Source organism: Mixophyes fleayi, chromosome 5 (assembly GCF_038048845.1).
Source record: "Mixophyes fleayi isolate aMixFle1 chromosome 5, aMixFle1.hap1, whole genome shotgun sequence".
Classification (NCBI taxonomy): Eukaryota; Metazoa; Chordata; class Amphibia; order Anura; family Limnodynastidae; genus Mixophyes; species Mixophyes fleayi.
In genome coordinates this window covers 108,663,073-108,686,148 of record NC_134406.1, presented here as the reverse complement: position 1 = coordinate 108,686,148, position 23,076 = coordinate 108,663,073, and the positions used below count along the sequence as shown (strand labels likewise).

The 23,076-nt window shown below is 40.3% G+C and overlaps 1 protein-coding gene across 1 annotated transcript in view; it reads right to left on the bottom strand.

Moving 5' to 3' along the window:
- Nucleotides 1-21,263, bottom strand: part of ADCY1 (adenylate cyclase 1) — a 255,805-nt gene extending 234,542 nt beyond the window's left edge. Inside the window, exon 1 of the mRNA XM_075212665.1 lies at nucleotides 20,017-21,263. Within this exon, the coding sequence (XP_075068766.1) occupies nucleotides 20,017-20,625 (609 nt within the window). The 5' untranslated portion in view covers nucleotides 20,626-21,263. The remainder of the gene's footprint in view (nucleotides 1-20,016) is intronic.
- Between the last annotated feature and the right edge of the window lie 1,813 nt (nucleotides 21,264-23,076).

The following is a 23,076-nucleotide window of genomic DNA, read 5'->3' as shown; positions in this document are numbered from 1 at the left end:
GGGAGAGATTAAAGAGGTGAGCGAGGTGGGAGCAGGTGGTGGTGGAAAGGGAGCGAAGAAGGTGGGAGGGGATGGGATCCAGGGGGCAGGTAGTGGGGGGGGATGATAAAATGAGAGAGTGGACTTCCTCGCCGGTGGTGGGACGGAAGGAGTGGAGGGGAAGGTGGTTGGGGGGGGAGGACAGAAGAGTGGGAGGGGTGGAAGAGAGAGTGGAGGAGGAGATTTCAAGTCGGATGGCCTCGATTTTAGAGGAGAAGAAGGAGGCGAAATCAGAGGCAGTCAGGGAGGAGGGGGTGGGGGGAGGGGAGGGGGCCAGGAGAGTGCTAAAGGTGGCAAAGAGGCGGCGGGGGTTAGAGGACTGGGAAGAGATGAGGGATTTAAAGAAAGATTGTTTAGCAAGTGAGAGGGCAGAGCTGTAGGATGAAAGGATGAATTTAAAGTGGAGGAAGTCAGCCAGGGAGCGGGATTTTCTCCAGTGACGTTCGGCAGAACGGGAGCATTTTTGGAGGAAGCGGGTAAATTTGGAGTGCCAGGGTTGGGGTTTGGAGCAGCGGGGGTGGACGGAGTGGGCAGGGGCAACCGCGTCCAGAGCGGAGGTGAGGGTGTGATTGTAGAGGGAGACCGCCTGGTTGGGGCAGGCCTGGGAGGAAAGGGGAGAAAGGAGGGTATCGAGAGAGGAGGACAGAGAGGCAGGGTCAAGAGCATCGAGGTTGCGTATGGACAGAGTAGGTTTGGGCAGGGGGAGGGGAGCAGGAGAAGAGGAGAGAGAGAAGGAGAGGAGATGGTGGTCGGATAGAGGAAAGGGAGAGATGGAGAAGTCGGAGAGATTACATAGGTAGGAGAAGACAAGATCAAGGGAGTGACCAAGGCAGTGGGTAGAGGAGGAGGTCCATTGGGTGAGACCAAGGGAGGAAGAGAGGGTGAGCAGTTTGCTGGAAGCAGGGTAGGTGGGGTTGTCGATGGGGATATTAAAGTCACCGAGAATGATCGAGGGGAGATCGGAGGAGAGGTAGTGAGGAAGCCAGCTAGCAAAGTTGTCAAGGAAGAGGGAGGTGGGGCCAGGGGGGCGGTAGATGACAGTGACGCGGAGATGGATGGGGTAGAAGAGGCGGATGGAGTGAGCTTCAAAAGAGGAGAAGGAGAGGGAGGGTTCAGGGGGAATGACACGAAAAGTACAGGTGGAGGAGAGGAGGAGGCCAACTCCACCGCCATCTAAGCACTTTATTGACAAACACCACTCAGATCCCCAGTTCATCAAATTTATGGCTATAGAACATGTAAGACTGGGATCTAGAGGTGGCGATCTACAGAGAAAATTGTCACAACGTGAGATGTTTTGGATTTACGAACTAGGCACTTTGGTACCACTGGGTTTAAATGAAGGGCATGAAATAGCTCCCAATCAAGTTATAATCTGGTTTTTATATGTTTGAAGTATATAATTTTTTACAATTTTAACATTTTATATCAAAATTAGATATCATGGTTTTAGAGTATTATGAACTTAGATCTTGAATATTAACTGAGTTTATTTATTTCTATATTTCTATATATATTATTATATGTTATTTCGCTTGGTATGTACTGTGTTATATGTTTTCTATCTGCTGGTTATATGTTATGTACATTATTGTCCATTTTATTATAAAACATAATACCTGTTTTTAATCAGAAAAATATGACTAATACTTGATTGCATAGTAATGAATGTCATGTGATCGTTATATTTACTACCACCTTATGACTGTGATCACAGGCTTCAAATTCGCATGCGTGGCTTCTTTCTGCCAATTGCATGAAAGGTGATGCTATCCATAGCGGGGCATGAGCAGTACTGCGATAATTCACTAAAGTGCACAGATGAAAAATGGTGCCACGCACTATAAAAGAGACTACGATGAAAGAGGCTGCTTATTATTTATTCCTGATGAAGTCTAACAAATTATTAGACGAAGCGCGTTGAGTTTTTGGATGTGCAGCCATATGGACTGTACATATTATCTATTCTGGAATTGTTCCCTCTATGTGGTGAGAATACTAGCTATTTACCCAGGGTACTTCTGAACCAGGATGCACTGCAAGGTGGAAAGTGACATCCAGATAAGCTGAAGTTTGCTTGTGATGTTTGTGGAAATTGTAAGTGCATAAACTATATGTTTTTTTTAATTAAAATTATTGTATCAGAAATACTACACCATATTGGTATCTATGTGATATTTCTATCTGAGGTAAACAGCAACCGTTCAAGAACTACTGGACTACATGCAAAGAAGAGTTTAAGTTTATTTTTCTGGTAAGCACATATACCTTTGGTTGGGAGCGGTTTGCACGTTTTGAATTGAAACACTTAATAAGGTTAATACAATATCTGTGGTTTCCTTGTTCATTTCTTTCCGGTCTGATATCACGGAGCCTGCTGTAAGGTGTTATGAACTCTGGGAAGAGATTCTAATATGCTTCCATATAACCATATTATAGTACGCATATTTTAATATATTCTTATAAAAATTAAATAGTATCTCGGAACACTACAATATATGGGCACCTTGTTCCTTTTTCTCACTTCATACATATATTGTTGTATTATATAAATATATATATACATATATATATATATATATATACACACACATACATATATCCAAATAATTTGTGAAGAAATATCTAAGGGAAATGTTTTGCTTTAATGAGTTCCAGTAGAACATGTCTTGCAGTCTATCCTTTATGTCATCAAATATAAATTAAAAAAATAAAAATGAATAGATGGGGTAAAATCATTTTAATCAAGACTTTACTCTACATCCCTATTACTATACAGTTTTAGGAAGTTGTCATAACTACTATACAGACTCATTTGGGAACAAGACCAGCCCCACTTGAGTCACTGCACTTCTGCTCACCTACTGAAAACAAAGGAGCAGCCGCTTACAGAAACACTGTCACGTGACACGGTCAGCCAATCAGGAGGCAAGTTCTGCATCGCACAATTAACAAATAAGTTGTCTGCCTCACCCCTTTTAGTGTACTTAGAGCCATCTATAGTCCAGGCTTGTCAATGAACAAAATGAAAGCACTACTCTGAATACAGCTATCTTTCTCGAGATACAATAGCAAAGCTGTGGACCACTTGTTACCAGGGCTACCAAGAGGAATTTTGGGCCCCGATACAGCAACCTCATGGGGCCCCCTATAGATGATTAGCAAGTAAACTCCTAGACGCGATGTGTTGGCAAAGTGGGTGTGGTCATACAATTGTGGGTAGGGCTGTGTATCATTGGGGGCGTGTTTAGCAGGTGAAAAGAACTAGGCCACTCTCCTACAGAAAAAAAATGCATTGCTCACACATGCCCTCTCTGCCCAGCAGCTTTAATCACACATGTCTCCTCTGCCCACATGCTTTAATAACACGTACCCCCTCTCTGCCCAGTACATCTTCTAAACTTTTCTCCACTGCACAGCACAGGTCTAGATTTGGGCATGTGCCCTGCTGGTACCTGGTCTGGCTCTGCACACAGCCCCCTGCACTTGCGGGTGCGCACGCAACACCTGTGAGAAAAAAAAGTAGCTTTAAAAATATTTTCTTTTTAACTATATAGCTCCAGTGGGTCCCCAGGCCCCCCAGGCTGGTCTGGGCCTGGGTAATTTGTACCCCCCCTCTCTCGGCACCCCTGCTTGTTACCCACCACTGAGTTAGAGTCTAGGAGGTCGATTGCCCTGATTGCCTCCCCCCTATTTATCCGCCCCTGAGTAAACCCTTGTTGGCTGCCAGAGTCCATTGTACAAGTGGCAGCCAGTGACATTAACCAATTTAATTGTTGATGGCTTTCTAATAGTTTTGACCATGTACTTTCTACATAGACAGGATGAAAGCCACCAATTCTGCTGTAAAATACTTCCCCTCTACAAGCTCCTAGCTCTCCTCTCTACAACATTGCTGAAATAGCAGAGGGAGAATTCTACCTCTAGGTCTCAAAATATCATGACTAGAGGCGAAAACATTAAGGGCTTGAGTCATTATGACACGCATACTGAGCGCATCGTGCAGTTGTTTCTTAATGGCACATAAATCGGCTCTGCATATTCCCGGAGTCAGCAAGGAATGAATCTCAAGATACGTGTGGTGTTGACTATAGGTGTAGGTTCACTCTGCTGTACTACATCAGACACTGCAGGATGCGTACAATACATATGTGGAATATGAAATCACAAAAGAAGGTACAGAAGAAAAAAACATTAATCAATTAATGTTTTTTCTGTTAAAAAACATTAGGGTTAAGCTGTCCTTAATGTACATAAAAGACATTTTTATAGTTGCCCCTGATTGCAGACACATATTATAGCATGCATACGATACTGACTCAGGACTTAGACTAGCCCCAAAGCTGGTGCAAGACACGGCTGAAAAACAGGGAACTTTCACACACGCAGAGCTTAATTTCGACGTGGCTGCATTCGCCTGAGTTTGGCATGCCCACATTGTGCATCAAGTACGGGCACATGCCCCTTCCCTGCCCTGTTCACAACCCAAAATTGTAGACCGACGTAAATATAATTTGCTTTGGCATAATCAGTGGACTTGCTTTTGTTGACGGCCGAGTGTCCTCGTTGTGGGCATACACAGAAGGGAACTGCGCACAATATGCACAAAAAACAGATACGTTCCATAATGGCCCTAAGACTGAGAGACAGACGGTAAACTTGAATGACTTCAAGAAAAACCAAGGGACTTTACTGATCTGCATATGGTTTTTCCAACGTCAATGGAACAGTGATACCATTGGCCACTTTTAATACAGAAAAATTATATGATAACTCTGCCATTTTTGAAACAGCTATTTCAGTTGTCATTTTGTTTAATTCAGCAAGAAAGACTATACCATACACCCCTTTATTCAAAAATAATGCTCAGCTAACATATATGCCTTTATTACCTTGAGGATTAAAACTATTTTCGTTGTTTTCCCACTGCTTCCCTACACTTGTTTCACCTTCATTGGACCTCATTTACAAGGTAGGTAGTAGAGGTGCATCACAAAATATAGTGCACTTATTCTTTTTTTTAATAAACATTTAATTTATTTTTTCAGGGGAAAAACAGAGGGAGGGAAACTTACATAGCGTGTAAATCAATAATCAGTTTCCAAAGGGTATTGAAAATATAAAGCTAAGATAAAATCAAATAATGTCAATGTGAGAAAAGTTTAGAGAGAGGAGAGGAAAAGTAAGAAAGGAAAGGGATGTGTTTGGGGGTCACTAGGCAATAAAGTGAGTGTGAAATGGTGGAGAAGCTGAAGAACCAAACATAATTAAGAAAATCAGGGAGAGGTAAGCGGCCTTAGTAAGTTAGGGGGGGGGGGGAGGGGACCCGTAGTACTCAGTCCAGGGTCTTAGTGTACGCCTACTCTCTGATTTCCGGAGACACCTCCACAAATTATAAGTGTACCCCAAATGTATAGGGATGTGGAGAAATCTGAAGTGCAACATTATGCAAAAGTGTAAACATTACATTAAAGTCCAATATCCTACCACATTTTAATAACCCCTTTCATTAAATAAAACTTTATTTATTTATTTTTTAACTGAGAAAGTTTATTAGGTTTTGAAAAATTTGAAATAAGGGTACAAAAAAAAAGGAAAGGGGAAGGACATTAAGATGAACTTTTATTGTTTTACTTAATATAATCCTTAGTTTAACCTCATTTAGGTCTCATCCAAAGACACTGAAGGGCAATTTCCACATATTTTCAATACAAAGTAAGGCTAGAAGAATACATGATAATGTCATTCAGACAGACAATGACAAACAAGTACAGAAATCCCTGAAGAATGCATTAGATAAGTTCTAGAAAACTGCAGGCATTTTACATAAATCAAATGCCAACATAAGATACATGTAATTCAGGGATGGAAAATGTGGTCTTTCATCTCCGTCTTTAACCTGTATGAGATTATAGGCACCCAGCACGTCCAGCTTGCTGATGATAGAAGCAATTGTAACATGATTAAAAGAATTTAGAATCGGAATGAAGAAGGTATCGACAACCATTAGTAGCCGAAGCAGGATGATCAGTCTTTTTTCTGAACAAAGAAAAATCTAGCTCTAATAGAAGAAGGAACTCGTGAACAAATAATTTTTATTGTCTTTTTTTATTCATGTAAATTGTCACAGGTTAAAAAAAATAGAATACATCGGACCTCATGTAAGGGTTGTAATGAGATCTGTGGGGCAGCGATATGGCCAATGAGGTGTAAGAGTCTCAGTAAACAGCAAATTAAGAGTATAGTGAAGGAAGAACCAATCAAGTATCCAAAGATGCTAGTTTAGCAGATGGTACTGGCTTAATAGGCTCAAACTGTTGGATTATTTTATGATGTTGCCAGAATCACGGCACCCGAACACAGCAGGCATTCTGATCAGCAGTTTATTCTAGGATCTTGTAGACAACTGTTATCAAAAACACTAACCCAGCAATACAGCACCAGCATTATATGAGTGCTCGTTGCAGATTAATTGCTCCTATTCATAATAACTTCTCTGAAATGTGTACCTTCTAAATGTCCTGAAGATACTTAAGCACATTTTGGTGACAAGTTTTACCCTTAGTTGTCTACTCTCCCGGAATGTCCGGGATACTCCCGAATTTCTGAGAGTCCTGGGAAAGCAGGACAACCTCCCAGATTCTGGCCCTTCGTGAGTTAAGTGGTGGGGATTATGACACTATTCATGTGTCACTGTGTCCCCGTCCTCTGCCATAATAGGCCAGAAATGATTGTGTCCGTCTAGGGGGAAGGGGGGCTAAGTGACGCAATTCACCGAACCCCGCTCCCACACGCCCACCTCCCCTCAAATCTCCTGGATTTAATCTTGCCAAAGTTGACAAATATGGTTTTACAATATCGCTGGACATGAAACAGTTCTTGAAACTTAAATACCAGAAGGTAAGAACACATAGCTAGTATTATTAACATTTATTAACATTTTTTATATGGCACCAGCATATTCTGTAAAGCTAGTATGAATTTAAATGGCTGCAAACATTTTGCAGGAAATTAATAATTTAATTCAGCTATTTCTTGTTTTTCATCTTACTTTGAGATATCCTGAATGTAGTGGAGGAATAGACACTAACAGAACCTAGAAAAAAATCAAAGGTCACAGCTGGTGGAACGGATTCAGAATTAGGAAAGGGTCTGAGGACAGACCAGTTAGCATTTGTGCAGGGTGAAAGGATAGCTGGGCTAATATCAAGGTGTTACACAGAGTAGTAGGTAACAAGGTAAACTAAGCCAATTAAACTAAGTTCCTATAAACTGAGGTCTTATAAAGAGGCCAGTGGTTATAGTAGCAGTGAGCACCCAAGGGAGGTATTATATGTCAAATTAAAAGTGCATGCATGCCAAAACTAATGGGAGGCCAGCACTTGAGGTGCCGAGCCTGGAAATATGTGCAACATAAAAACAATATTGCAAAAGTCTTGTTCTTTATCAACTGATAAACATACTCTGTATCTTTCTGATGCACCTAATCTGAGCTTACATATCTCTATACATGAGCATTCTTGCGGACCCTCACCCCTCGGGCCATCCCTACTACTATTCCCTCTCTTATTCTCATTGGCTCCCTCCTAACCAGCTTCCCCTCTATTTCACACCTGATCTACCTAACCCTTTATCCTCCTCTACAGCTCTCCACCGCCCCTCTCTTAATTAGTGCAGGGCTGGCACAGCCTTGACGTTTGTGCTCCTTCTTTCCTATAATACTATATTGGGTGCGGAGGGAAGAAAACAGTGGGTTGTTGAAAACTGAACAACCCTTTTAAATGACAGGACAAGTAGAGGGAGAGAAACCACACTTGATTTACGAATAGCCTAATGACGTAACAAAAGAAGGCTGGGTAAATGTGTCAGAGAAAGCATATGCCCACCCTAACTTTTGTTTTCAAATCTGCACTTGTTTTGTCTACCTTCTATGTCCCTGATTTAATGTATGTCCTGTTTTTCCCACTGTCCAACGCTGCAGAACAGCATGACACCTTGCAGATCAAAAGTAATAATCATGCCTTTACAGCTTCCTCCATTTTTTAACGAACAAACAAGGATAAAATACAAGACCAGACTAGACCAATTAACAGTGTTCAGGTACAACTCTGTATAACGTTCCCAATACATTGTGAATAAATTAGGAATATTTACCTTCTATTTCATTTAATATTTTCCCAAAAAAGTTTGCAGCAAAATTACAAATCACATGCATAACGGCAACTTGTTTTATTCCATAGCAAGCCAAGAGGGATGAGACAGATCTAATCTAGGATGAAAACAGTTAAATCAAAAGAATATGTGGTGAAAACTCTGGAACTACATGTTGAATTTTATCTACAAAAATGTCTATGAATGATATCCTCTTTGGATACAACACAAATATCCTCCCTGGATAAAATTGAGTACAAGCATAGAGCACACTAGAGCTGTTTCACATCCAAGAGCAAATTAATGGGAAGAAACTGTGATAACAAATATTCAAGCTGAAAAATACAGAAAGATGTATGAAAGATAAAAAGCAATGCATTTTTCAAAAAAGCTCTGCAATAAATATGAATCCATTTTAAAAATATTGTCCTCATTTTTTTTATTACCAGGAACAAAAGAACATTTTTTGTAAATACTATATTTTTTATTTAGTTTTCTGAAAGAAACAATTGAATTTAAACAGCATATTTTACCTGTTTAATGGTGCTCTAGACTGACTTTCTTGCTCACTCCTGTACTATACAACTACTGATCTCTTCTTCTGGCACCTGATTCATTAACAAAATTGAACATGTCTGTTGATGAATAGACAACAATCAGTGTCTGACTGGGGCATGAAGGGCCCACAGGGGGGAATACAATGGTAGGGGTCCACCAGAGGGGATGTGGCCAGCAACTAGTGAGGTGTAATCAAACCACTAGAGGGGGTGTGGTAAGCCCACTAAGGACAGCTAGCAACATAGTGTATTATATAAAGAATGCAGTGTGTATATAGAGTACACAGACTTGGCCTGCCCTTCACGCTCTGCCATACTGCCTTTCCTCCCCCTTCGCACTCTGCCATGCTGCCTTTGATCCCCCTTCACACTCTGCCAAGCTGCCTTTCCTCCCCCTTCGCACTCTGCCATGCTGCCTTTGATCCCCCTTCACACTCTGCCAAGCTGCCTTTCCTCCCCCTTCGCACTCTGCCATGCTGCCTTTGATCCCCCTTCACACTCTGCCAAGCTGCCTTTCCTCCCCCTTCGCACTCTGCCATGCTGCCTTTGATCCCCCTTCACACTCTGCCAAGCTGCCTTTGCTCCCCCTTCACACTCTGCCATGCTGCCTTTGTTCCCCCTTCACACTCTGCCATGCTGCCTTTGTTCCCTCTTCACACTCTGCCATGCTGCCTTTGCTCCCCCTTCACACTCTGCCATGCTGCCTTTGTTCCCCCTTCACACTCTGCCATGCGGCCTTTGCTCCCCCTTGCTTTCATTCCTTCACTTACCTTTTCTTTCAACTTCTTTCTTCTCTTTTCTTCTTGTCTTCTTTCTTCTTTTTTGCTTCCTCATCACTGAATGTTGGGCGTGACGTGATGTCGTCATGCTCGACATTCAGTGCGAATGGAGCATAGAGGAGGGATGCCGGCGCCGTGATCACGTGAGTACCAATGAAGAGGGGAGCCTTCAGGCATCGGGGCCTACCAACAGATACTCCAAATCCCCAGTAGGCCAGTCCGACCCTGCAGACAACACACTGCAGGATACGTCCAATACATATGTGGAATATAAAGTCCCAAAAGAACGAAGGCAAAAAAAAGTTAGTGTCAACTGTATATAGTAATTAATGACAAAACATTAAAAAATAAAAATAATTTTATCCATAACATACATTTATTAGGAAGTTCTTAATGTCTGCTGTACCTAAAATAAATTTTACAGTTGCTCCTGATTGCAAACATGTTCTAGCTTGTATACACATCCGTCATCACTAGTAATCCGCACTTACACCTGACCTGTAACTGGTGCAAGTGATATGACTGAAAATCATGTACTTTTGAGATGCCCTTAAGCTTGAATCTGACTCTGTTGCGTGCACTTGAGCTTGACACTTCCTTAGTGCACATTGACTACATGCATACACCCAATCCCCTCCCCGAAATAGTAAGCTGTCGTAACTGTCCTTTGTCCCTTCGCAGATGAAATGAAAGCTGCTGCTTTCTGTGGTGTATGGGCCAGTTAAAGGCATGTGCAGAATAAGTGTGCGCAATATACGCGACATATCACCATTTGCGCTTCTTAATGAATCAGGCCCCTAAACTGCACAGTACAGTGTTTGGCTTTCCTTCTTCCTGCTGGTGCGTTCTGCATGTAACTCTCAGAGTACATAAGTGACATCACAACTTCAAGGATTGTCTGTCATTGAGAGGAAGTGAAGTAAGCACCAATCAGTGTGAGGGGCATTGCTCTGCTTAGTCGCTATCTGTCTTGCAGGTGGAGCTACCTATCTTGTCAGTTAATGGATATAGCTGTGTAATTTTTAGTTTGTTATCTGACAATAAGGTGCTACTACTTGGTAGGTTTGCAGTGTTAAGCTATGAATGCATGACAGATTATATAGTTTCATTAATGTTGTTTTATCACTATATGTACCTCCCACATATCTGCAAAGTTAAACTTCTTAGAAGAAACAATAAAAAATGCACATCTTTGGATAACTAATTAGTTTACATATTTCCTCATGCAACTTTTATTAAGCACATTGATTTATCCACTGACTTCATTATGTGCCTTTATATCACATAGACAGAGTTGTTTACATTTGTTGCTTTTGGATGTGATATCAAACCCTTATAGGGGCATATTTAACAAGGACCGCAAAATATGAAAAATAGTTTTCAATCCTTATTGCATTGATAAGGATTGAACTATTCTCATATTTATGAAAAAACCTACACAGGAACAGCAGTTCCGATAAACTGCTGTTCCTGTGAAAAATTTTTTTTACTTACCACTCCATCTTCGTAATGCGATTCTGGGGGCTTCTTCGTTCCTGTCAAATCCTGTACGCATGCGCCGATTGATAACTCAAGCATGCGCACAGGTATCCAAACAGCACTGACCCGAAGGACCTGGGTCATGTGACAGGGCTGCACTTGCGCTGTAAAGCTCTGCTATTCGGAGCAGAGCTTAACAGTGCTGAAAACGATCAGAAAAATGATCAGCCTGAGCTGGCGTACATTACCACATGTGTAAAAGTTTTTCAGATATTTGCTAAATTGCGGTATATAGTAGTCCATATTAGAGATGGGCGGGTCCGGTTCTCCGAGAACCGAACCCACCCGAACTTTGGGTATCCGAGTACCGAGCTGAGCAGCTCGGTACTCTCCCGCCAATTCCGAATCCAAATCGAGGCCGAACGTCATTGTGACGTCGTCGGATCTCGGGACTCGGTTCTCGCGATACTTCAACTTTATAAATACACGCCTCCACAGCAATCCATCGCCATTTGACAGAGGGAGAGAGCAGGGTGTAGTCATAGGCTAATTAGAGCAGGGACAGAGAAAGAATACAATATTGTTCTTGCAATTGCTCTAACCAAAATCGCTAGTGCAGAGAGGAGGATAGAGGTTTATTATTTTTTCTTCATATTTGGCACTCCCCAGCGCTTTTGGGTTGTCCCCCATAATTGTGCATTAATATTTCTGGCTGTCAAAAGTCATATCTGTCAGCAGTATCTACTCAATAAATGTTAGCACTCCTCAGTGTTTTTGGGGTGTCCTCTCTAATTGTGCATTAATATTTCTGGCTGTCAAAAGTCATATCTGTCAGCAGTATCTACTCAATAATTTTAAGCACTCCTCAGTGTTTTTGGGGTGTCCTCTCTAATTGTGCATTAATATTTCTGGCTGTCAAAAGTCATATCTGTCAGCAGTATCTACTCAATAAATTTTAGCACTCCTCTGTGTTTTTGGGGTGTCCTCCCTAATTGTGCATTAATATTTCTGGCTGTCAAAAGTCATATCTGTCAGCAGTATCTACTCAATAATTTTAAGCACTCCTCAGTGTTTTTGGGGTGTCCTCTCTAATTGTGCATTAATATTTCTGGCTGTCAAAAGTCATATCTGTCAGCAGTATCTACTCAATAAATTTTAGCACTCCTCTGTGTTTTTGGGGTGTCCTCCCTAATTGTGCATTAATATTTCTGGCTGTCAAAAGTCATATCTGTCAGCAGTATCTACTCAATAAATGTTAGCACTCCTCAGTGTTTTTGGGGTGTCCTCTCTAATTGTGCATTAATATTTCTGGCTGTCAAAAGTCATATCTGTCAGCAGTATCTACGCAATGGATTCAAAGCAGTCCACATATGATCTAAATGAGCAACCAGGTTCTGTCACCAGTCCTGATGTTAGTGTTCCCAGTACGTCATCTGGCCAAGGCGATGTCAAACAACAGAGTGTTTTCAAATTAGTGCAAAAAACAAAAACCAAAAAAAATTTTACTGTATTGAAGCGAAAAAGAAGTGTAACTGAGCAAAAGTTAAGTGACGATAAAAAAAAAATTGCAAGCATGCCATTCTACACACGCAGTGGCAAAGAGAGAATGAGGCCTTCACCTTTGGCTATTAGTGGCAGATCCCAAAAAGTTACCCAGCCTACAATTGGTGCACAACTACTGTTACGCGTCAAAGCCGAGCTGCAAGATAACAGTGAGGCATTACAGGAGAATATTTGCTCTGATTCACAAATGACAACAATCCCTGTGGAGAGTCCATCCAACAGTGGGATGTCTAATCGTGAGCATTCTGCTGATGTGTGCCTTAATAGCCCGAGTGTAGCCGGTGATACCCAAATTGAGGATGCCACTTTGGAATTAGAAGAGGATGAGGGGGAGATTTGTGTAGGCGACGAGGGCGCTAATGATGATGTTGATGATTATGATGCAGACAGATACCAAATTGCCTTTCTCAATTTCTATTTATATTCTAGATTATATAACGGCTGACTAGTTTTCTATTTTACTCCTAGTGGAGAGAGGATCTGATGCAGACAGATACCAAACTGCCTTTGTCCATTTCAATTTATATTGTACAGTATATAACGGCTGAATTTATTAGTATTTTATACAAGTGGAGGGGGGCCTAGAGAGACAGAAACCAAACTGGCTTTCTCCATGTCAATTAATATTGTACAGTCTATAACGGCTGGATTTTTTTGTATTTTATACAAGTGGAGGGGGGCCTAGAGAGACAGAAACCAAACTGTCTTTCTCCATGTCAATTAATATTGTACAGTCTATAATGGCTGAATTTTTTAGTATTTTATACAAGTGGAGGGGGGCCTAGAGAGACAGAAACCAAACTGGCTTTCTCCATGTCAATTAATATTGTACAGTCTATAATGGCTGAATTTTTTGGTATTTTATACAAGTGGAGGGGGGCCTTGAGAGACAGAAACCAAACTGGCTTTTTCCATTTCTTTACATATTTAACTATAAGTGTAGGGTGTAATATACATTCAAAGACGATGGCTGCATTGCCAATATGCATAGATGGAGAGGAAGACAATCTGTTTTGTGTGTAGAATAGGCCTACCAACGAAGAATTAAACTGTTTTTTTGGATGATTTATTACCTCAACAATTAGATTACTTGTCTCTAAAACAGTTGGAGCACTAAATTGGGTTAATTTAGGCCCAAAAACATGGATTTTCCAAAAAAATAGCAAAACAAAACCAAACAAAACCAAAACCAAAACCAAAACACGCAATGGCAGTTTTGCAAAACCAAAACCAAAACCAAAACACGACGGTAATCCAGATCCAAAACCGAATCCAAAACCAAAACACGGGGGTCAGTGACCATCTCTAGTCCATATAGACATCTATGGGGACTGCTATGTATTTTGAGCAAAATGCAAAGCATCAGATATCATATGATATCTGATGCAAAGCATCAGATATCATATGATATCAGCTGCGATGCACCAATAATACATTTGCAGGGTAGTTAGATTTGCGGCTTTTTACAGGAAAAAAATGTTTGATAAATAGGCCCCATAGTTACAATCTGCAATTCCACATCAGAGCTGCGCTGTGTTCATTGGCAATAAAAATAAAAAATAAAAATGAAAAACTGTTTTACCTAACTGATATAAATGCCTTGGTGAAAACAGAGAAACAGACAATAAGGATAAAGTGATATACCATACTTGCCAACTCTCCCGGAATGTCCGTCAGACTCACGAATTTCGGGTCGGTCTCACAGACTCCCGGGAGAGCAGGCAAGTCTCCCACATCCTGCAACTGCCTAGATTAAACGACGCGATTCGCGGTGAATTGTGTCATTTTGGCACAGCCCCCCACGACAAAACGGCATTTCTGCCGTGGGGGACAGGGACAAAATTACGAGTTTGGCCGCGCCCTGCCCCCTCCCGCCCTCTAGTCACGCCCCTCTCCCGAATTACACTTGCCGAAAGTAGACAAGTATGTGATATAGTTAATAAATGTTGCATGCACAAGTCAATCAATTAAAATTATCTGAAGAAGGACAACACTTTCAACATCACACTGCTGCACAAATATGGCATATTAAGGTTTGTTTTTCTTTCCTATGTCAAACTTTATAGGAAATAATGTTCTATTCCTGTTTCCCCCACATATTTTGCATTTGCGATAATTAGGCTGAAATTAAGTTTAAAAAATATTTTATAATATCAATTACCTAATTTATCACCGCTTTTTACACTTGAAAATAACTGGACAAAACAAGAGCAGATAATGATTATTTAGGTTAGCTGCCCTTTAAACAATAAATAATAACATTTTCTGTTCTTTGACAAGTGTATGTAGAACTGTGATACTGTGCTTCCAAGAGAAATTCCACACACTGCACCTCACTTCATATGGCAACTCATCAGTCAAATTCCACAGTAAAATAAAGTGAACCATTCTGAATATAAGTTGCAAATACAGCTAAAAGATTAGAGACATGCCCCTATATCTATTTAAAAGTTGGCACATATTATTTACAATGATGTCACAGTATGTTTTCCTTTAGGTCAGGATCCATGACCCTGGTTAGAACGGAATTACCATGTATGAAAATATTTTCCTAGGTGAACCTTTCACCTCACTTCATATGCAAGGAGTTAAATCCCACTGTACAATAAAGTGGAACCATTCTGAGTATAAGCTGCAAATACAGATGAAAACATGCTTTGGTAATCATTTAAAAGTTCTCATATTATTTACAATCAATGACCTCTCAGGTAACAATATATATGATATTTCCTGAGTATTCCAAATAGTGTGTATTCATTAATTTAGGGATGTCTAAACACATGTATACCTAGTTTGGTTGTTATTTCTTTCTTGTGCAGTGATGAGATTATGTTTTCCTTTAGGTCAGAGGTATTTTACATGTATCATCAATGACCCTGATTAAAGCTGGATTACCATCTATGAAAATATTTTCCTAGGTGAACCCTTCCCCAGCCATGACCCGGGGCTGCTCCGAGCAGTCGTTTTTCCAGGCCTCTCACAGCCCTGGCCGAAAACTGGAGAAGGACCAATCAAATCATAATTAAGAGATCCTAAGCTATATAAAGATGGTTAACAAAATAAATGTTCTGGTTCTGTATTACAGAACTAGCAGAGTACTAGGACAACTGGCTGCATGTAGCAGTCTCTAGGGCTCTGGCTAGTTGAACAGGCCATCTTACAAAAATGTTTAGTGTGGTAGTGCAGCTTGAAGCTGTTGTTCATGGTGCAATAACCGGTTAATAAGGTATTTCTTTAACTATTCTGTTGTCAACAAATTTATTTCATTATTCTTAAAATAATGATTAGAAAACTGAGTGGCTGAATGAAATAATAATGTTAAAATATGATAATAACTTTATAAATATAATACAGCCAGATGAACAAATATAGGAGAACAAGTGTCTCACAATACTGTGCATGGCATCCAAACTTTTCGTCCCAAACACTGATTTACAGAGTATTACCAAAACCAAAAGTGACCCAGTCATTGCACAGTGCAATGTTTCAAAATTGGAAATATATTTAAATTCCTAATACCCTATAACCAAATGTTATTATGGCCCAAACCATTTTTAAATAGAATATACATTATGTGTAGTAGTCGAATTGCAGTGACTCCTAATACACATTACTGCAGCAAGTGACAGCTGTGTATTATCCAAGCAACTCCTGGAAATCAATGATAAGCAACATGTAGTTTTCCAGTCGATGTGGAATTATAAGTCCCATCATGACTTGTAGTTCCACCACTACTGGACCTTACAAGATTGTTTAAGCCTACACAAAATCCCAGACTACTGATGAGAACATTGTAAGAGCCAGGTAAAGAGGGAGGAATTGAATGCGTTTGATATGAAGTTCACCACTGAGAACCAGAGTGTGTTTTAAGATGCAAGGGCAGCCAGAAACACTTTACTGTATTAGAGTAGGCTAGAGTAGACAGCCAGGATATAAGTTAAAAGGAGGAAGTGAGAGCCAGGGACCAGACACAACAGGATTGACAGGAAGATGCCGGTTCTGAAGACATCAGGTGGATAAGTGAATAAAGAAGGAGGCTGGCTCTTACGTAACAAGAAGATTGGGAGAAGTGTAAGTGAACGGAGTGCAGGAGGTTCTGAGGTAATTAATCATAAAAAGAGCTGATAACTGATCACTCCAGTATATCACACTTCATAAAGAATGCTAACCAGTCATATTTGGGGGTTACTAAGGGGTCTATTTACAAAGCACCGCAAAATATGGATGAAACTATTCAATTCTCATCGCATAGATGCGGATTAAAAGATTTCTCATATTTATTAAAAAATCAACACAGGAACAGCCGTTCCGAAAAACGTCTGTTCCTGTGAAGTGTAACACTCACTTTACACTAAGGGGTATATTTACTAAACTGCGGGTTTGAAAAAGTGGAGATTCTATCTGTCATTTATCTAGTGCATTCTACAAAATGACAGCTAGAATCTGATTGGTTGCTATAGGCAACATCTCCACTTTTTCAAACCCGCAGTTTAGTAAATATACCCCTAAGTCTACTCCCGCGGTCCTCAAGTGATGATCTTCGGGTTCTTAGTAATCCTTGTGTGCATGCACGACAGCAAAACTTGCATATGCACACAGGGAAGCAGAATGTTTAACGAAAAAAGACACACGAGCATGTCACAGGGAGGGATCACATGATCCCTCCACATGATCACATGATCCCTCCACACATGCGCTATATAGCTCTGCTCTTCGGAGCAGAGCTGTTCTCAGTGAAATGTTTCAATTATGTTAATGTACGCCAGCTTCAGTTGGCATACATTAGCATGGTTTATTTTCAATTCGGCTCTGGGTAAATAGCGTTACTGAGCAGTGCTCATACACTGTTATGGGGACTGCTCAGTAAAATGAAGAGATATGCAAAGCAGCAGATATCATAGAGTCATAATAAATAAAAATATTGCGGTTAATCCCCGAAAATGTCAACACACTTTTTAGTTTAATAAATAGGCCCCTAATATTCAAAGGAGCTACAGACCAGACTTAGCAGGGGTGCCAGGGATAGGGTAGGAGGAAGTCAAGGACGGCACAGTGGAGGTGAATGAAAAAGCGTTAAAGAGGAGGAAGCTGGGAATGTAAATGTACACAGTAAGTTTGAATGTGAGTTGAGGAAGGAGGGGAACCAAGAGCACCTGAGTCACTGAGAGTGGAGAAGAGGGAACACAGAACCATATTACATCACAGATGAGAGACCAGATGTGGAGAATTCTGGACACCAGGTACAGCACAGTGGCCAGTAAGATGGGGGAGAGGGGAAGCACTATGAAGTCATGAGATAAGTGTGCTAGGGAGCAGAGGTGAATAACAATGATAGGGACAGTGGATTGAGATGATCAGGGGTGAATGGAGATGATGGTAATCATATGCTGCTGGATTCAGAACACAGCTGTAGCTTATTTAGTCTGAATCCTAGTAGTTTAGTTGGTCCAAACGTCTCAAGTTAACAGATAATTTGTTGAGTGATATGGACAGACTGCATTTCTAGAGGTCAGACTGCATTTCTAGAGGCAAGTCTTTTTGAGGAATGTGAGTTATGATTGGGTATACTGGTGTTAAGAGGAGGGCCAAATCCACAACTAAGTGTGTCCTCCAACATCCATGGAATTCACCTTTGCTTTAGCATTATGAAAACAAGGGCTGTGCAACTGTGCCTGTAGCTTGTTTCGGTAATACAGGTTTGTAATCGCTTATCCGTAATCTGTGCCATTGTCAAACTCTCAAATATGATTGCCAATAGCTTCATCTTACAGTCACTATGAAGAGCTCTGCTATATAATGTAATGATAAGGGTAATGGGTACTGTGGGGAAAACATGAGTCAATTTTAAATGTGGTTAGTAGATTTTAGGCATGGTGAACCAAATTATAGAAACCCATTATCCAAAAACCCCATGTCCAAAGAATAATTTAAATAAGGATAACAGAGGTCATACCTGTATTAGGTAACTAAAAACATTTGGTCAGATACAGTCTTCTCAGCAATTACTCACATTTCCATCAGTATGTCTATATTTATTATAGCAAAAGTATACACAGTTGCTTAAAATGTTCAATAAATATGAAATTGAAAATTCAATGACTTCAATGTGGCACAAGATGAGTTTCTTATTTATTTTACCTCTATAGTCATTTTGGCATTTACAGCACCTATATCACCCAATACCCAGAACATCTAAGCACTTGGCCTAGAAAAGTTACTGTGAAAGTTGTATTACCAGACAGCCTACATCCAGGACTTGTGTTCACATATGTACTGAGAAAATAACAAAAGGCACATGGACACCAATGCATGTTTAGTAATACATTTAAACATGAGATACACTATACAATGCTGCATTCTAAAATTTTAAATACTGCATTGATCTTTTAGAATGCAGTAGTGGAAAGTGGCACCAGACAACTCTTATTTGTGTTTTGTTTGTATTATTTTAATGTGTTTATTAACTTCATACACACTAGCAAGCATGGGACCAGGGAGAAAGTTTCCACCCTTTGCTTTTGATGTCTAGAAATTTCATTAATTTAGAAGTAGTAATCACTTATATACATTTTACAAACAGTTGGTTTACAAATTGTGTCTACTTTGTCATGGACAGTGATCTAAATCAGACTTACAAATAATTAGAAAAATGTAATAGTATTCAGCTATTCTTTTATTTATTATCATTAACATTTTGCTTAATAATTTTAATATGTAGTCTTTATTATAATTCAATGTTGCTGCTAAACACAAAGGATCAAAGATCCCGCATAAGAATGCCAAGGACTTATCATAATTGTCAAATTTTGGATATTTTCAATACATGCAATATCACATTTTTTTTAATTTAATTTTATCAATGGAAATATAAAAAATACTGAAAAGATTATGGGGATCCAGGAGAAATAAGTCCTCATTCCTTCCATTAATTCTGAACCTGCAAATTTGCCAACTGTCCCTAAATTTATCGCATATTCCTGGATTTGAAAAGTTTGTCCCTGGAACTTTTTGTCACTGGAATTAAGTTTTCAATATTATTCAATACGGCACTTTCGTGTAAATCCGTATATTGGAAGCAATTCTCTGCTATAATACTATTAAAACACCTTATAAGTAAAAATGTATTAAGAATCAGTTTCTACAATTCCCAACATTATTACTAAGTTTATTGAGCATGTCCGGATGTGAACTGTAGTTCAGGTAACCATGTGTAGTTAAATTAAATTTATCTGAAGGTAGAATCAGAAAAAGCTAAGCAGTCACTACACACCTACAACCCTCTGCCCCTGCCCAGAGTTGGTGCTGACAGTTGTGAACCAGACTGCTGGTGCAGACTTCTCTGTAATAATAGTTTTGGCAGTTTACAAACATTAGTAACAATTTACAACGTGGTATTTGAATAGTAAATAGCAATTAGAAAGTACTATTAGAGAGTGAATAGGACTCACCGTTCTCCAGAGCTTGTTCCTTTTAACACTGACAGATGTAGCTGTAACAATGATGTGAGAAATAGACACCATGAAACCAAAAACAATAGCCAGCAGAGTCCTGACAGGCAGCAAAGCATAGGACACAAACGTCACCAACATGAGTTGCCACATTCCTTGATCTGATGAAATGGGGGGTCCCAAACCGTAAGCTCCCAAGGAGAAAGGGCAACACAGAAAAGAAAAAGTGAAACTGAAGAGCAAGGTGAGCTTGACAATCTGCTGGAGCTGAGTTACCTGCAGATATTTCACATTAGTTACAATAAAAAGGGATACAAAAATAATACAGTGCACTGGATGGGAGCCTTTAGAGATGGTCAAGCTTGGGCCAGACATTAGTTCCACCAGTGCCAAAGTAGCTGTCATTATAATTAAAACGGCGAGAGCCTTCAAGGTCGAGGTCTGCTCCAGCTTTAGGTTGTAATTCTGGAAGAGGGACTCTAGCTCTTTGCAGTCAAACTCGTCTTCGCATGCGATGGCATCCAGAGGGGGGGCGGGGGAGCAGTGGCACTTCTTCCTTCTGGTTTTGACTTTCTGAAACGGTATTTCCTCCATATCAGTGCCATTCATAAACCCAATAAAAAAACACGAAGTCCTTTTCTTCTGCTCATTCGAGCGGGCAAGTGACCAACTCAGAGGGTATCTGCCAGGCTGATAACGATGCTGGTGAGATGAAGGTAGATTAGACTGAACCAATGTACTGCATTTGAGATGGCTATAGGTGCATGTGAATCCTACAGTGTATGCTCTTGCACCTACGTGTTTAAAGTGAACTCACATCGAGAATGGTGAATTACATAAAAAGGCCATCCATTCAACACTATCAAAGAAATCAATCAACAGGCAAATAAGGTTGCATATACTGTACAGTGTTGGATAAATGAATTATGCTGGTAGAAAGGTGTGTGTATCTGAGAGGTAAGAGAAATGAGCGATGATGTGGGAATTGTGAATGAAATAAAACGAGGTAGAAAGAAAGAACACGGCGACACAAAAAAACAACTAGGTGAAAAAGCTGGTAAATAGAATGAAAAGGTAATCCCCTTCCTACATCCAAGAGCATGTCACCGAGCACTGACTGCGTGGCGTCTGCGCACTAGGTGCTTGAGAAGGCAGACACGTCTCTACAATCTGAGCAGATTGACAAGCAGAAAACACAGATTTGACAACATGACCACGTTTGAGTCTGCTTTGCAAACAACCTCCTCTCCTCCCCCTCTTCTATATCTGGTGGAAAAAGGGCAGGCGCTTCCATTAGTTAAGATTAGGCATTTACCTAAAGCGTCATAATGGGGTGGGCGGGTACCAGAGCTAAAGCTTACTGAGAAGAGATAGATGCCGGCAATTCAAAGAGCTGTGCCCGTGCTCTGATACCTACATTGCGTGGTCTCTGTCTCAGAGGCATTAGTAACACTGGGAGGGGATTTATCACCTCTACTTAGCAGAAGGATTGATGGAGAGTGAGAGAGGCTCTGATTGTACAGCAAATCCTAAAGCTAAGCTACCACACTCATTGCTGTGCATTGCCAATAGTGCACCAGCGTGTTTTGTGGGGGCTGAGGCTGAAAACTAACAGTAGTGACTGCACTCGTCTTTGTATAAATGTTCATAGACATAGAAGGAACTTGTAATATAAGCGGTGAAGGTATTGTATGTGTGACTGATTTGTGTTACTAGCTTCAGAGATTTGCCTATAGGAAGCTGTCTCCTGCAACAAGGTTCGGGTGGTGGGGTAGCAAAATGAAAGAAAATAATTAATTAAAAGACAATTCCATCACCAATCTGCAAAATACTTGCCTTGTTCTGCGTTTGCCAGCACAATTTTGCACATTTTGCTGGTGGAATTTGGTGTTAAGTATTCCCAGTCCGACCACAACCAATCAATACAACCCATGTTTTATAATTAGGCCTCTTCCAGCCCCAACATTAAAATACTAGTATACACATTTAATAAATAAACCTATTTCCCTCCCTCCAAACGGGTTGGGTACAGAATAATGATACTCATTATTCCAACAGTACTTACCCCGACGTGGAGAGACCAAAGGGCTCCTTCCCCGACGAGCGTGCAGGACGACTTCTGTGTATTGTGACTGGAAGTGATGGTGATCCCTGAAGAAGGTGGCGCCAGCTGATGACGTCACCTTCGGTCTCTCCACGTCGGGGTAAGTAGTGTCGGGGTAGTCAGCATCGATATGCTGACTACTACCGCTCCAAACAATCCCAGCAATAAATTAAATAGCATTTACCTTTAATAAATATATCTATTTCCCACAACCATCACTGCCATTAAATAATTCATATTCACATTTAATAAACAGATGTTATTTTTTTCTCAAACAACCCCACTTTCAAATAATAGCCCCTAAACCACCCCAGCATTAAATTAAAGGTCGAATCACCCCTTCTTAAATTGATAGGCCCCAATAATAAATTAAATTGACCAACATCACCTGACAAATAAAATAGCACCAATTAAATATTTAACCCTCCCTAAACGCCGTTAAATTAATAGCCTACCTCCCACATTATATTAACACTCCCCCCTTCCATCATGCCTGAGTACCCAATTGATATTAAGCCACCATTGAGCCCACAATTCATATTATGCCACACAGTAATGCCCCTAATTCATATTATGCCATACAGTTGTGCCCCCAAATCATATTATGCCACAATACTGACCCTAGTTGATATTATACCACAATAGTGCCCCCAAATCATATTATACCAAATAGTAGTGCCCCAAAATCATATTATACTATACAGTAGTGCCCCAAAATCATAATATACCAAAAAGAAGTGCCCAGTTCATATTATGACACAATAGTGCCCCCAAATCATATTATGCCGTACAGTAGTGCCCCAAATCATATTATGCCATACAGTAGTGCCCCCAAATCATATTATGTTATACAGTAGTACCCCCAAATCATATTATGCCACAGAGTGAACACATTAACACCACTAAATAAATTATATTTGTATAAATTGTGAGCTTATATAAATATGCATTAGGAA